General features: G+C 48.6%; 1 protein-coding gene and 1 long non-coding RNA gene across 2 annotated transcripts in view; both read left to right on the top strand.

Moving 5' to 3' along the window:
* Nucleotides 1-12,837, top strand: part of LOC307199379 — a 180,010-nt gene extending 167,173 nt beyond the window's left edge. Inside the window, exon 2 of the long non-coding RNA XR_013831948.1 lies at nucleotides 11,963-12,837. This is a non-coding gene — a long non-coding RNA (uncharacterized lncRNA). The remainder of the gene's footprint in view (nucleotides 1-11,962) is intronic.
* MNX1 (motor neuron and pancreas homeobox 1) lies at nucleotides 867-11,182 on the top strand. The gene is made up of 3 exons (XM_079946994.1): nucleotides 867-1,562; nucleotides 6,588-6,748; nucleotides 10,394-11,182. Exons 1-3 carry the CDS (start codon nucleotides 938-940, stop codon nucleotides 10,766-10,768), a joined length of 1,161 nt encoding a protein of 386 aa, XP_079803120.1. The 5' UTR covers nucleotides 867-937; the 3' UTR covers nucleotides 10,769-11,182.
* Nucleotides 12,838-16,524: the final 3,687 nt, after the last annotated feature.

Below are 16,524 nucleotides of genomic sequence, written 5' to 3'. Positions count from 1 at the left end.
GTCCTATCCTAATTATGCTACCTACAGAAGAAAAGTAAAATACAGGAATAACCGGGAGTTCCCTTTTGTGCAAATTACGTATCTCCTACTGTAATAATATCCACAGAAAAGCAAAGGGGACATTTGTGACCTCAGCACCCGGGGCAGACAGCCTCTAAATAGAGCAGAACCTCCCCATGCTGCTATTAAATATTTCAGATTTTTTTTTCTCTCTCTCTTTCTCACACACAAACACAGAGCCTCAGCCCTCGCCTAGCTGCGTGAATTGCCCAAATAACTTTCAGTAGCTGAGAAAAGCAAAGAGAAGCTTCCTTCTCCCAACTAATTAAGGTTAGAGCATGTCGCTCTCGCAGCCAGACGGAGCATCCTAACTTAGGAAAGAAACTTAGAGACGCGATTCCTTCGCTGTTACTGAAGGCAGGGGAAAAAACATCCTTTCCCTTCTATGGGAAACCCGTCTGATGAAGCCTTTTGCGTAAACCGTCAGCGCTCTCTCTCCTTCTCCCTCCAGCCCCCCTGGCCAAAAAGAGCAGGAAGCTCCCCCCAGGTGGGCGGGACCTAGCATCCCAGCATCCTTGACAGCTGTGTGCCGAGGCCAATGGGCTGCTCTGGATCGCCTCTCCGGCCACCAATGGTCCCTGCCTCTCCGGAGGGCCAATGGGAGCCTCTCCCGAGCCTTCAAGTGAGCCCAGCCAGCAGGTCCCGAGCGCTTTCGCCAGAGCGGTGAGAGAAGGAGCGCTTTCCCCTGGAGGGGTGGGGGAGACATTCGCGGAAGGGGCGCGGGGGCGCAAGTTGCGCGGATGGTGGGGCTGCTGCGGGCTGGGGCTGATCCGCCGCTGCCTTGGGTTTTCTCCCCTTCCTCCTCCTCCTCCGGAGCTGCTGCGTGCAAGGCGACCCCATGAGCCTCTCCGAAGCCGTCTAAGCCCGCGCCGCCGGGATGGAGAAATCCAAGAATTTCCGCATCGACGCGCTGCTGGCCGTGGATCCTCCCAAGGCAGCGGCCTCGACGGCTCAGACGTCGCCTCTGGCGCTGGTCACCTCGCTGTCGGGCCACTCCAGCTCGCGATCCAGCAGCTCCAGCGCCAGCTCCAGCTCCAGCTGCAGCCCGCCCTCGTCGGCGGAGCCTCCGCCCTCGTCCGTCGAGGGCCTGCGCACCGACAGCCCGTCGCCGCCTCGGCTCCTGGGCGCGCACTGCGGCGGGCTGGTGCCCAAGCCGGGCTTCCTGGGCGGCGGGGGCGGCGCGGCAGGGGGTCCCCACCCGCACGCCCACCCCCACCCGCACCCCCACGCCCACCCCCACGCCGCCCTGGGGCTGCACCCGCAAGGCGGCGCCGGCCTCCACCCGCAAGCCGCCCTCTACGGCCACCCCATGTACGGCTACCCGGCGGCGGCGGCCGCGCTGGCCTCGCAGCACCCGGCGCTCTCCTACTCCTACTCGCAGGTGCAGCCGTCGCACCCGGCCGCCGACCCCATCAAGCTGAGCGCCGGCACTTTCCAGCTGGACCAGTGGCTGCGGGCCTCCACCGCAGGCATGATCCTGCCCAAGATGCCCGACTTTAACTGTGAGTAGCACCGAGAGAGAGATCGGACAAAAGATCCATAATAAAAATAATGTGTGTGAGCTTGCGTGCGCACCACTAGATGCGTGCTGCTCTTGCTGTGTGTGCCTTTTATATTTAATTTTAATTTTCTTATTTATACCCCAGCCATCCGGCTGGGTTTCCCAGAGAGAGGGGTGCAAGATGCATACCTAAGCAGCACGGATACGATTGTGTGAACGCTCACACACCTATGATATAGACTCTGTCCCTCTGGAATATGTAATTTAAGGACAAGGGAGCCGCGATCTTTCCTTTGTTATCCGTTTTTCTCGCTGCCAGGCAGTAGCTGGGGCCTAAATGCGGCCGATGGCGCCTGCCTTGATTCTGTTCCTCGCCCTTGCTCCTTTGCGACAGAAAGACTCTCCCTGGCTGATCGAGGATGGTGTATTTGGATGGGATTTTGGGGGGTGAGCGAGGGAGACCCCCGCTAAAAGGAAAGCCGCCCTTGGAAAAGCCGAGGTAGCCTTGGGGAGGAGCGGCTCCTCTCAACAAGGAAGGAAAAGGCCATTTCCCAGCAGGGAGGTCTTTAAACCTGCAACACGCGAGCTTTGAGGGTTCGTTCTTTTGGGAATCAAACACGGGCAAACACGAGAAGCAGTGGGAAGGGTTGGGTGGCGCGTAAAAAGCCAAATATTGTGCACAGGGCAACGGCCGACTCACTGGAGCCTAAACCGCGAATCCATCGGATTAGCCAGTCCGGTGGTTGTCCTTCGCCCTACCTAGGAACTGAGTTAGGGTTTCATGGGGACAATTTCAGAGCTTCGTTTTTTAAAAAAAGGCGATGGGGATGATCCAGTCCCCATTAAGTCCCATTTATTTCAACGGAAGGGTTAATCTTGTGCTTTGTTTGGACTGACTTCCCTTGAGAATGTCGGGATCTTAAAATACTTCCCCCCCTGGGTGTGCGCCCGACATCCCTGCTATAATATCCCTAATATGTGTTCTTAATTGTATGGGGAGCACTGGAATATCGAAGCCCAAACCATTAGCTGTTCTTGCACACAAGGGCTGTGTCTCCAAAAGACTGACCTCTTAATATTCCCTACCAAGATTTGTATTACTTGGGGTAAAATTGTAGCTAGGCCTCGGTGAGGCTATTTCTTTCTATTCCCCCCTCCCTGTGCAATAATCATTCAGTAAATCCATATTATTATTATTATTTCATATTAATAACTCGAGACAAGCGACCTCGCAGATATAATGGCGTGTTGGTTACTTGATGTTCACTTTGCTATAAAAGCAGTGCAGCTCAGAGCTAGGCTTACTTTTCTTGATAAATCGTTAAAGGGGGGGAAAGTTACTTGTTTCTTATCCCCCCCGTCCCTTTTTGAAGGAGAAGAAAAGAAGAGGCCCTTCCGACAGGAAAAAGTCATAATTAGGGAAGCTGTCAAAATTCCTGCTCCCGCAAATAAAACGCACGTGTGAACAAACAGCCCGAAGAAAGACCATAACGGGAGGCTTGGGGAAATCACGCCGGGGTGCGAAAACCGCCTCGGCGGTGCTGTTTGCACGTGGCAGGAGGCTCTGGGAATTTAAGGGAGAGGGGGAAAACGCCTGCTACTATTCTGATATTTTAAGAGGTTTCCTGCAAATAAAACTAATTGTTCTGTTGAAAGGAATCCTCTTAAAGCAGTGGCGTAGCGTGGGGGGTGCAGGGGGGGGGCCGGCCGCACCGGGCGCAACATCTGGGGGTTAGGGAAATCCACGGGTTAGGGGGCGCAAATCCACGGGTTAGGGGGCGCAAATCCATGGGTTAGGGGGCGCAAATTACTTGCCTTGCCCCGGGTGCTGATAACCCACGCTACGCCACTGTCTTAAAGCACCCAAAGCGGTGGTGAGACTGATAAACAGCGGGTTCAGTACAGCAACAAATACATAAAAATTAAGCATTGATATTGAAATCGACGAGGGTTAAAGGTGGCCTGTATCTACCTATGTTCAATTCCGGTTAGAAAAACGGGGCTTTGAAGTTTTGAAGGCGATCACAAAAGCCCTGGTTGTTAGATAACAGACTTAGGCAACGCGGATTTGCTTTCTAGCAAAAAACCGGGTTGCAGCTAAATATCAGCGTTTAGATCCCTCTTTTTGACGCAACAAGAAAGCGGAACGTTCTCAGGATTTATTTCTGTTACATTTTTCTTTTATACTTTTTTTCTAAAATTATTTAGCTTGCCACGTTTTTCCTAAAATTACCACGTTTTTCCTAAAATTATTTAGTTTATTTAGCATAATAAGCCTTCCACATTTTTAACAACAAACAAGTCGCAGAAGACTGATGAAACCTCTCAAGACTGAGCGCTTGTTCCGTCAAAGCCCACCAGGGATAGCAGGATTTTAATTCCATGGCGTATTTACAGGGCAATATTAACAAGAGGAGAGTTACATTGATATCCCCGATATCAGTTGGTGGAAACTGACGACCCTAATCCGGGCGGAACAGAACACACCCAAATGCAGAGCATTCGTTTGGCTGCCAGACAGTGCCCTAGAAAACAGGACTTTTAATTCGTACTGCGTCGAGGAAAACATCTCTCGTTTTCCACGCCGCTTACAGAAGAGCCCTCGTTTATTTCCAAAAGTCTTTTGGAATGGTAGCGGGGTATGTTTTGGTTCTATATTTAGTCAAGGAAGGGGGAAAAATGTCATTTCGGAGTCTGCTCTCTGTGGCCTTTTCTTTTCAGATCGATTCCCCAAGAGTCCTCCTTTTAATTAAAAAGTCCGGTTCGAGGGTCAGTTTGAGAATAAAAGGGGCACCACTGCTTAAAAGGGGGCGTTAGTTGAAACCCGCCAATGGTTTGCCCCTTACCCTTCTCTCTCAGTGCGGTGGGGGGTGGGCCCGAGCTCTCCTGAGCCCTCGGATCGCGCCCCTTTCACTTTCTCCCAATTATTCTCTCTTGGGAAATCAGAGAATGGGCTTGGTGACCCCGCCCCGAGGCCGCCCCACCGTCCGGCTTCTCCGGCTGGGAAGGCTCCCTCGGTGAGAATCTAGAGACCCACCAGGGCGCGGGGTCAGCGAGAACAATCTGGGGAAGCGAGGCCTCTCCTCGGACGGATCACCCTTCCAGGTGGAGCCCAGGATTTGGAGGTGGAGGAGAAACGGAGAAGGAAGCCCCGTTTGCAAACTTCTCCCGGTTGGGGCTTCTTAGGACTTGCCAAGCCAAGGGCCGTCGGAAGGGCGGCGAGTTTGTCCGCTGCCTTCCTTGGCGTTCGCTCTAGCTCTTTTGCGACGGTCCAGTCCTCGTTTCACGATCTGCAAGGCTAGCAGGAGAAGAGGATCGGGCCAATTCACGGAGCAACGCCGCGCAGGACACTGTTTCCTTCCACGAGACCTTCAAGGCGCATTCAGAGAATTCTGGGCACTTGCAGTTGGCTAAAGAATGCTGGGAATTGTAACTCCACGAAGGATGAACTACAGTGCCCAGAATCCTTTGAAGGAAAGAATGAGCTTTAAAGGTTTCGCGTGTCCGCATATGTGTCTCTGCATATGAGTTGGTCGGGATCCTAAGGAAGAGGAGGAGGGGGCTGGACTAGATGGGCCATTGGTCTGATCCAGCGGGCTTCTCCTATGCACATCTCTCCCTTTGACTTTCTTCTTCCGTGGCCATGAATCACAGTTTGACATCAGAGCATGACTTCAGACCGAGGCTACAGGCTCAGAGGAAGCCGTAGCAGGACGGTTCCCCTTTCTGGCTTCGTCCTTCCGCGACCAATATTGTGCTTCTGCCGGAATATTTTTTAAGGGACCCTTTTAAAAATAGTTCTTAAAAATAGAATTAAATTATTGTGCCCAAACCTATACAGCTAAATCACTTCCCCTCTTTTCCTAGATGTGAGATAGCATCATGGATCTGAAAGATGTTGTGATGAGGAGCAGTTGGGTGTGAGATAATCCGCTCTGATCCGCAAAAATGTCTCAGCCTCCTGCTCCTGGCCCGGTCCGCGCTCTCCATACTTTCCTGCACAGGGCAACTCGTTCATGCACTGATTGCGGCTCCAATCTTATACCCACTACTGAACTCGAAGGGACTTGCCTTTGAGTAAAGATGTATACGATTGTGCTGTGGAAAGGGGCATTGTGTGTGTGTGTGTGTGTGTGTGTGTGTACTGTTACAGGAGGCGCATTCAAAAATGCTAAGAGAGATAGGTTCTGGAAAGACTAATCATAAATGCAATAAATGCTATATAGATGCAATAAATGTAAAATAAAAATAAAAATGCATCGCTAACCGGCGGAACTACAAGCTGCAGTGATGGCAACTAGGGCAGATGACTTTAAAAAAAAGAGAGAGGAGATTTTAGACGGATTAGTGGATAGTAGGACAGCCATAAGAGCAAAATGATTCTTTGCCATTTTGTCATATATTAAAATGATTTAAATATATGGTGTGTCCTCAGTCCGCATGCTGCCTAGATCAATATCTCCGGATAGCAAGAAGCTGAGAGGAGGCTAGCGGAGCAAAGCGCTCCGTGGGACCCGAGACCCAGAGGAGGTGGGGGCTGTTCATTTTCCGGTTACTTGAAGCAAAATAAGACACCATCGAGTCCAGGCGACCATGTCCCCGCCCCGCGGAGCTTACAGTCCAAAATTCGACTCGGGCGAAAACAAAGGAAGAGACAGGAGGAGGGGGACTTGAACAGCACGGAAATAACCCCAGAGAGAGGGTTTCCATAGGGTTAGTTATTTTGAGGAGTTTCCATCACAATTCCCAGCATGATTTACATAAACAGAAGATGCAGGAAGTTTCGCCCCCGATCTTGTTGCTGTGTGTCTTTCTAGACCGCCTTTCCTCCCTCCTTAATCGCATCTCCCTTTCACGCCCAGCTGTACTGGATCAGTTTCTCCAGGAGGGTCCTGAGCTCCGCCGCTGTTCCCAGGACGGAGGAAGCCCCTGCGCAACAGAGCGCGGCTGGAGGGATGCAGGGGGTGGCGCGCTCCTCGCTCCTCGTCCTCTCTCACGCCTTCTCCTTTCCTCTCTCCCTCCTCAGCCCAAGCACAGTCCAACCTGCTGGGCAAGTGCCGGCGGCCCCGCACGGCCTTCACCAGCCAGCAGCTGCTGGAACTGGAGCATCAGTTCAAGCTGAACAAGTACCTGTCCCGGCCGAAGCGCTTCGAGGTGGCCACGTCTCTCATGCTCACCGAGACGCAGGTGAGTGTCTTGCTGGGGAAGGGAGGAGGAGGAAGAGAGAAGGGAGCTGGATTCAGCAAAGGAGGGGGATCACCTGCAGAGGAAGGGGCTTTTGCCTTGCTGGGCTCGCTGCGCATCTTCCGCAGGCAGGAGGAACCTGCGTAAATAAGCGCCCCCTTGAGGTCCAATCAGCTCACCGCCAAGTTAGCGCTCGGGTCCTCACTTTTGAGTCCACGGCTTTCCTTTCTCATTTCAGCCAAAATATTAATTTGGGGGAGCGGAATAGCGTTTCGTTTCGTTTCTGTTTACATTGCAAAGCACCCCACCCTGTCATTTCAGTGCTCCAGGCCCTTTTCGAAACTTGGAAATGCAATAAAGGCTCCTGGCTGGTAGCCAGATTCTGCGCCCAGATTTGTGGGCACAGCTCATCCTCTAGAATAAAATAGCTTACTAGGGAAATGCTGAAGTCACCCTTTGAGGCGCCTCAGGGTCAATTTTTATGGCAGCCCAAATCTCAGTTGTACCGGTGTATGTATATATCTCAATTTTAATTTATGAGCTATTGCTGCAATCTGCTCTGATTGTATATTTTATCTTTATGAACGCTGTTTTTATTGTGTTATGCGAGCTGGTCTTTGACCATAATAAATTATCTATCTATCTATCTATCTATCTATCTAGGCTGCAATCCTATTGTCACTTATCTGGCACTGAGTCCATTGAATTCAACAGGGTTTACTTCTTAGGGGGAATGTGTGGGATTGTACTGTGTGCTATTTCGTGGGGGGAAGGCCTTGAGTCAGGGGTGGAGCAGCTGCTAGTTCAATCCCTGACACAATCTAAAATCCTGGAGTGCTGCAGCCAATCACTGTAGACATTACTGAACCAGATGGACCAATATTCTGACTCGGTGTAGCTTACTATGTTTCTCTGTGTCTTCCTTCTTTAAATCTAAGGTGGGTTTAATTTAAAAGATTCTTTTAGAACAACATGCAGGTGATATAGGAGGCCTCTGGACATTATGTGTGTTTGGGGGGGGGGGGGAGGCATAGGGATCATAATTGCAGATCTTAAATGGGAATCAGTTTGGCACCACCCATCCCTATGAACAATTTCTGCCTGTCTGCAGGAGGCTTCTCTCAAAATTATATTTTGCTGGCACTGGCCTCCATCATGTCTAGCCAAAATAAAAAACAGCATCTTCCCGCTGTGCTGGAAAGGCTGTGGAGAGATAGGCTCATGTTTTCATGCATTTGTGGAGTTGTATGTTACGTTGGTATACTCGTTTTGCAAAACAGGTTTTCACATTATTTCCACAATTACACAGCAACGCCTCTCACCCAAGTTGGTTCTTGCCTTGTTATCATTAGACTCAAATTTAAACAATAACCTTAGATGCTGAGATTTAGTATCTCTCTCCCCCCCCCCCCCCGGTTACTAGCAGCCCTATTAACAATAGCCCAATATTGGAAACAACCTATAGAAATCCCCAATGAAATCTGGTTAAATAGTATTTGGAATGTGGCTCAATTGGAATGACTTACTTGCCACAAAAGACTTAATTAGAAGGACTTCAAAGACAGACCCTTTTGGTGAGATTTGGTTTCCTTTCTTTTCCTTTATAAATGAGACTGAAGATACTGTTATTCCACCCACAACACAAGAATCTTTGTGGGGAGGCTACTTGAATTGATAATACATAAATAAACACATTGCTTGTGTACTATGTACTGCATATGAAGCTTAATAATGTATCACTGGACAAGTTACTGTAGTTATATGTTATTTATTTGAATGAAAAACAATAAAAATTATAGGGGGGGGGAATGGGAGTCTGTGCCCCCCATGCAGTTGTTGGACTTCAACTCCCCCAGCCACGACCAGGGCTGGATTTAGGTTTGATGAGGCCCTAAGCTACTGAAGGTAATGGGGCCCTTTATATGGCCAGCTGTCCTTTGTCAACAACAAATTGTCGCTGTTTTTTTTGTGTTGAATATATGCTATATGGTAATTTATGGACCTAATAGGTATCTAAAGCCACATGATACAAAACAAAATATGTATTTTATCAAACTAATTGTTGAACTGAGATACAATTAAGAAGAAGTACCATATTTTTTGCTCTATGACTTGCTTTTTCCCTCCTAAAAAGTAAGGGGAAATGTGTGTGCGTCTTATGGAGCGAATGCAGGCTGCGCAGCTATCACAGAAGCCAGAACAGCAAGAGGGATTGCTGCTTTCACTGCGCAGCGATCCCTCTTGCTGTTCTGGCTTCTGAGATTCAGAATATTTTTTTTCTTGTTTTCCTTCTCCAAAAACTAGGTGCGTCTTGTGTCTGGTGTGTCTTATAGAGCGAAAAACACGGTGTATTAATAGTGAAATACTATTTAGAAGTATGTTTTTTTGGAGGCCCCAAGAGAGTGGGGCCCTAAGCTACAGCTTGTTTAGGTTATACGTGAATCTGGCACTGGCCACAACCAACATAACCTGTAGCTGGGGATTATGGGAATCAGAGTCCAGCAATTGGGGGGGGGGGAACATATCTCATAGGTTTCTCATTCCCACTCTCATAAATTGATGAAGGTGGCCTATATGGAGTTACTCCATTTTCTTCCTGTGGGTGGAGGTGGTGACTACCCCAAGGTCACCCAGTGAACTTCCTGGATTAGCAAGGACTTAGACCAGGATTTCTTTCTTCTAGATACACTTGTGACTATCCACAACACATCATGCTAGATTCTGATCTTTGCCTGTTGGTTGTTCTTATTTCCAGCTGTTGTTAAAACACACAACAGCCACTGATTGGTTGTGCCATTTGCAGTGTGGGAGGTGGTCTCTTCCTACCCCATCTTTAGGAGTTTGGGGCGCTGCGAACCAGGAGTGCCCTGGCTCAGATCTAAGTTCTATCATAAATTTTCCAGGTGGCCTTTGGGAAGCCACACTCTGCTTTAGCCCAGGGGTGATAAAAATGGCTCTACTTCCAGGGCTGGTGTAAGGATTGCTGACATAATGTTTGTGAATGACTTGGGACACTTGAGAGGTGTCTAAATCCCACTACTGCCACTAATCTCTTGATTAGTAAAGTGCCCAAACTCATGCTGTCTTGGTAAATGCAGATGCCATTCTTCATTCATTCTTCAGACAGTCAAAGCTGGCAGAGAGACATCCAGAATCAGAGGCAGAAGCTGAAGGAGGAGAGGATGGAGGTCAAGATGGATGGAGGTCAAGAGGCAGAGATGAGTCAGGGTGGTGAAGAGTCCTGGGTGTCTCTCCCTCCTGCTGCAACAAGCTCCTCTCCCTATTTGTCTCCCAGAACTAGAATGGGGTTGAAACGGGCAGAGCAGTGACAGGCTGTATGCAGGCATAGTCTCTGATTGATTGGGAAAAGCCCTGGAGAGGAGAGGACTTAGATGGCTGTAGGGTACCAGAAACTTTCAGTCTCAGCAGCTGATTTTCATGCAGTAAGGCTTCTGTGCTAGTCAGGCCTGACCCTCAACCAAGTCTGTGGAGATTGTGTTTTTGCTAATAAAGAGTTGACTCCAACTGTGAACGGTGTGATTTACTGCCAGCTCGTTCTGTGACAGACCGTGTTCCTCATGGTATAGGTCTGATCCCATGTATGTCGCCCAATCACATTGTGTGCTATTTCCACCCTGTTCTCTCCAGGTGAAGATCTGGTTCCAGAACCGGCGTATGAAGTGGAAGCGGAGCAAGAAGGCCAAGGAGCAGGCGGCTCAGGAGGCGGAGAAGCAGAAAGGAGGAAGTGTTGGGGAGGACAAAGTGGGGGATGAGGTGCTGCCTGCAGGGGCCCCGGAGAAAAACAACGGAGGGCGCCGCTTGCAGGAACTCAGGGACAGTGACCGGGAGGAAGAGGACGATGAGGAAGAGGATGACGAAGAAGAGGAGGAGGAGGAAGATCGGCCCGGACACTGCTGCCCCTATGGGTCTCCCGACTGCTCTGACGGGGATGAGGATGGGAGGCAGCCCCATGGACGGCATGGGGGAGCCCACCCACAATTGCCCCCCACCTCGGCTCCCTGAACACTTGGATCCCAGAGCCAAGAGCCACCTTCCTTGCACTGGTTCAGGAGAAAATCCTTTCCCAACCCCACGTGTGTTTGTTGCTCTGTGTGTAAGCTGGTGCCCTGCAGGTGTTTTTGGAATGCAATTCCCAGCAGCCCCAGCCAGCATGGCCATATGAGACCATGGTGATGCTTCCTGGGGCTGATGGGAGTTGTAGTCCAACACATCTGGAGGGTGGCAGGTTGGTGAAGGCTGGTCTAAAGTAAAATGCTCTCATTGTCCTCCATGCAACTGACTTTACTGGCCCCAATGGCGCTCCATCTGCAACTAACCCTGCTCTCCCCAGTTTACACAGCTGTGTTCCTCAGTTTCCTGCCTCCCCCCCCCCCATGGGCTCAGGCTTAGTGTCAGGGCTCGAGTCAAACGTGGGTCAGCATGAAAGGCACAGGACTCCACTGTCTGTGCAGTTAACAATTCGAGGAAATGGCATACAACTCAGCAAAACTGCCCGGTCTTGCCCCTATGGAGCAGTAGGCAGAACTGAAGGTTCTCTGCCTTCCACTCTTTCTCCTCTCCCAGATGTTTCACAAACAGTCTCAAGCTGCGTCTACACATCTGTGGCCTCTTTCCTGCTCTCCTCATTTTTCTGTGCATTCTTGGGGACCAATGGGGAGGGGAGGTTGGCGCAACAGGAGAGGGAGACTCCCTGGAGTCTTCAACAGCCTCTTGACCCCCCTCCACTGCTTCAGCCTCGGAGTCTGAACTGCTCCTTGTCGCAGGCTCTTCCTGATCACTTTACCCTGTTGCCCCTTCAGCATCCAGCCCCTCTGACCTCTCTTCAGTGGTCCATCACGGATCCCTGGGCTCTGAGCCTTCCTCCTCTGGGGTTTCCCTTGAGGGATTCTTGGCTGGTGCCTTCCACCATTCCTCTTTGCCCAGCCAGTCCTTTACACTTAGCACATGAGAGTTCTCTTAATTCAATTGTTATTGTTTAAAATTGACTTTTAATAATTGTATGGGCTGCTCTTTGACAGCTCCCCCCTCCCATCTTGCAAACAGTATTAAGTCACAACAACATTACAATATATAATAAATAAAACCTCCCTTCCGTGACCACACTAAAACAAATAATTCCAACAGCCAGCAATGAAACATATTTTTAAAAAGAATCAAAGGCCCAGCATGGTTGTAGATATAGTATAGAAGAAGAAGAGTTGGATTTTATATCTCGCTTTATCACTACCCGAAGGAGTCTCAAAGCGGCTAACATTCTCCTTTCCCTTCCTCCCCCACAAGAAAACACTCTGTGAGGTGAGTGAGGCTGAGAGACTTCAGAGAAGTGTGACTGGCCCAAGGTCACCCAGCAGCTGCATGTGGAGGAGCGGAGACATGAACCCGGTTCCCCAGATTACGAGACTACCGCTCTTAACCACTACACCACACTGGCTAGAAGCTTCTGGGCCTTTAAGGAAAATAGGGTTGACAGTTCACTCCTGCTTAATCAGCCTGTGGCTTGACCTCCCCATTTTTGCCCTGCACTATTCACTCCTTTAGCTCCTCCTCAGCATTGCTCAATGATCAGGAGTGTAAAACCACATTGTCCTCTAGTGGTTGGTTGGGAATGTTAAGGCGCCAGCTCTTTGTCAGAAGAGCCAACCTCCAGACCTGGTAATGTGTCTCAGTGAAAAACAGTTCACAAGGCACAGCTGATGGGCACCCCCCACAACCCAGTACAGATAGTACCGAAAGTTAGAGTTGTCTCCTTTCTGCAGCCCTGATTAATGATTCCCTCTTCTATTATGTCAGTGCCACCGTGTTGAAAGCTGACACTGGACATGTGGCTCTTTGGACCACTTTGCCTCTTCTCTTCGACAGTATTGAGAGTTTTTATGCTTTATAAGAAGCAATCTGGGAAACCTACGACCACGAAGCTTGGACTCTTGGGAGGACTGTATTGTCTTTATTTTTGTACATTGTATTTATAAAAAGAGTTAAAGAGAAATACCTCTACTTATGCATGCTAAGTTATTAATCGGCTTCTCCCAATGTCCCAAAGGTTATGTAAAATAAAACGGTTTTGTACTTGAGATCTGCGTGAATTCCTTGAACCAAAGAGCTGGCTTTAAGGCTCTGTGTGTCAATTCTTACTAGGCTTTATGCTGAACAAAACCAATTCACAACTCAATTAAAATGAAGCAGATAGAATTAGGATTTCCAGTTTTTTTGTGCATGATCCTGTGCCTTAAGAACTGTAGGTCAGGTATAAAGTCAACCAGCGATGACATTCCTAGTGCAGAGGTTGAGGGTTGCTAAACGGCTTCATATCACAGAAGCTGATAACCTTAAGTAAGGGCTTTTCCCCATTATAAGCACACAGTTCTTAACTCTAGCTGGATCAGACTAAAAGTCCCTTTGTGTTTGATTTTTAGCTGGATCAGGCCCATTTATTTTAATGCTGCTTTCTTTCATACTGCATTTTAAAATGGGGGCATTGATCAATACTGATCAAACATTGCATAAATGCCTCAAATTAAATGCATACATATACTGATAGTGCACCGAAAATGCAACTCCAAACTTCTGACATACAGTGGTACCTCGGGTTAAGTACTTAATTCATTCCGGAGGTCCATTCTTAACCTGAAACTGTTCTTAACCTGAAGCACCTCTTTAGTTAATGGGGCCTCCTGCTGCCGCCGCACCGCCGGAGCCCGATTTCTGTTCTCATCCTGAAGCAAAGTTCTTAACCTGAAGCACTATTTCTAGGTTAGCGGAGTGTGTAACCTGAAGTGTATGTAACCTGAAGCGTATGTAACCCGAGGTACCACTGTACATAAAATCTATGTTTTTATAGTATTTCAGTGTTAGGGGGCTGTATGCAGCCCTTTAATTTTGCAACTGCAACCGATTACAACAGACTGCGTATATTTCCTGTGCACTGAACTGTGTTGCTCACTGTACAGCCTGGAGAGAAAACAGAGTGTAAAACTAATGTGTGGATATTTTGAACTAGCAGGAAACTTGCCATTCCACCCCACACCAGAGGCCAAGGGAGCAGAGAAAACTGATCTCTGCGCATCTCACTAGCTGGATCAGGAACTGCAGGCGTAGATCAAATATATGCCCAAATGCTGATGCTGCACTACTTTCAGCACACTTGACTGTCCTTCCCCATTCAGATTCTGTTTCTGAGCCCAGATAATAAAAAAAACACTTTCCCAGCTCTATCTGCTGCATTCTAAACTTGTATTTTCTATCTGCTTTACCAAGTGGAAAAAGAAATCTTTAAGTAGATGTAGGATTCAGGATTTTGATGCACTGTGTAACACTGGATATAGAATCATAGAAATGTAGAATTGTAGAGTTGGAAGGGACCCTGAGGATCATCTAGTCCAACCCCCCAAATGCAGGAATATGCAGCTGTCCCATATGGTGTTATCAGCACCATGCTCTAACCTACACACAGAGAGATGTCATAAATAGACCAAGCAGTACAAGTTGTATGTGACAAGTTGTATGCAGAACATATTTCATATCCTTTAAGAAATACGTTTGGGTAAATACGTAATTAAAAATCATTCCCTTTAATACCGGGGTTAGGTGGTAATTGTCCATAGCTTTGAAGCAAAAACAATGAGGCCATTGAGAAATAAGAGAATAATGTCAGGGGATGGACGCGGGAACCCCTCAGGTTTACAGAAGTACAACAAACTTTTTCACAATACCTCAGGGGGTCAGCCCCCCAAGCAACTCAGTGAGGTTAGAAGTCCATAGCTGAGGACTGCTGTGTGTCAGTTGGAAAAGAAAAATGGAAAACCTGGAAAAGGGGACAGAAATACTTGCCTTTTGCTTTCTGAAGCACCAGGTGCCCTACACTGTAATATTAAGCTTGCAATCCTAAACACTCGAGAAAGGAAGCCCCAGTGCAACCATAACAATGTCTACTCAGAAGTAAGTCCTATTGAATTCAAGAGCGCTTGCTTTCCGGTAAGTGGGGTTAAGAGTGGAACCTTTGTTCTGAGTTAATATGCACTCTGATCTGAATAAACAACCCAACTCTTCCCACCCCGCTAGAAAAGTACCGCTGAAGTTAGTAGAACGCCTCTGGAGTAAATGACTTCCGGCTAATTAAAAGCATCTTCTTTCTCCTCTTGGGTCAATCTCCGATCCTAAAGCTCCCTTCGTAGCGCCATAGAAATCAATAGGAATTTGCAATCGATCAAACATGCATGCAGTGGAACCCAAAAGGGCGTCTTCAGGACCTTGGTCAGCGGCAGCCCTTGGCAACGTGGCGCCCTCCAGACGCTGCTACAACTCTCATCTGTTGGCTGGCGCTGACGGGAGCTGTAGTCCCAAAACATATGGAAGGCGCCACGTTGCCAACTGCTGGACAAAGGACTCGAATTTGTGCAAAACCAAAAGAATCTTCCCTGGCATTCCGGCTCAAGTTCTTGATGGATCGGCCTCAGGCTTCCCAAGTGCAGTCAAGCACAGGGTTGCTGGCTCCCCCGCCCCCGTTTGAATTTATATATATATATTTAAATTAAACGTCTTACTCAGCAAAAGCATCCCCGCTCCAGCCCCTTAGCAGCGCGGGGATTATTCTGGCTAATAAATTGAATGATCAATTCCTCCTTGTCAGCGAGGCGCTTCCCCAAATCAATTATGGCAGATTCAAATATCATCACCGGCTCATCGATGCTAACTCCGGGCCGCCGCTCGCCATTCATCGCCCGTGCCTTGAATTACTGCCGGTCGGCGATCTGGCCTCGGTCTCCCGCCATCCTTCATAAGGCGCTTCTGGGTTCAAAGGAGCCGGAGCGACTGCCACCGAAGAGGCGACGGAAAGAGCGGAGTGACTCCGGATTGACTCCAGGTGTGTGAATGAGGGAACGCTCCCACCCCCCAGGTTGTTGTTTCTCTTCTGCAACCCCGTCCAATTATCCCTTTTAAAAATGGATAACAGCAGTGATGTAAAAGAGGGACAAAAGTGGACTCCCTTGCGGAGTTGTTGTAAACCAAAGAGGCAAAAGATGCACACTTACTTAGGGGTAAGCCCCATTGAAATGAATGGGGCTTACCCCCTGAGTAAACACACAGAGAGAGGCAATCTGCAAAGACCTGACTGAATTCAATTTATTTATTGCACACATACCACCTTTTTCTCAAGAAAACTCAATACGTGATTCTCCTGCTCTTCATTTAATCTCTACAACAACAGCCCTGTAAGGTAGGTTAGACTGAGAGACCCAAGGCCACCCAGTGAGCTTTTACGGCTGAGTGGGGATTTGAACCCTCATCCCCAGGTCTTAGTCCAACACTCTAGCCACTACACCATGCTGGCTTTTCTGCTGAGAGACCCTCCAGACTGGTGTTTTATTGCAGATATATTCTGCAACGTGTTTTTGACATAGTAATAGTGCACTGAGGTGGAGGTGCCTCAATTTAGTTTGTTCTGTGATGCTTTCCTAATGCAACCACATTATTGCTATAGAAATAGGGGGGAAGTAGAACATTCGTGGCACAAAAAGTTACAGGATCTCGGTAGGAAATTATGGGATGTGCTCTCATGGGAAATGAAGCTTTTGCGGGCAAAATAGTGTTCAAAACAGTGTTGAAAATGGGTCCGTATGTGACTGCCCTGATAGCATCGTGAGAGCAAATAATCATGAATGTGCAGTAAGGAGGAGATCTGGTGAATAAACACAGATGGTCGCAAGCAGTGAGGTGTCAGTACTTCCCTCTCAGAAGTAAGGTTGTTCTTTTTTTGCTTG

This window comes from Podarcis cretensis (genome assembly GCF_951804945.1).
Source record: "Podarcis cretensis genome assembly, chromosome: 12".
NCBI classification, from domain to species: domain Eukaryota; kingdom Metazoa; phylum Chordata; class Lepidosauria; order Squamata; family Lacertidae; genus Podarcis; species Podarcis cretensis.
The sequence above is the reverse complement of the archived record's forward strand: the minus strand, read 5'-3'. Positions and strand labels throughout refer to the sequence as shown.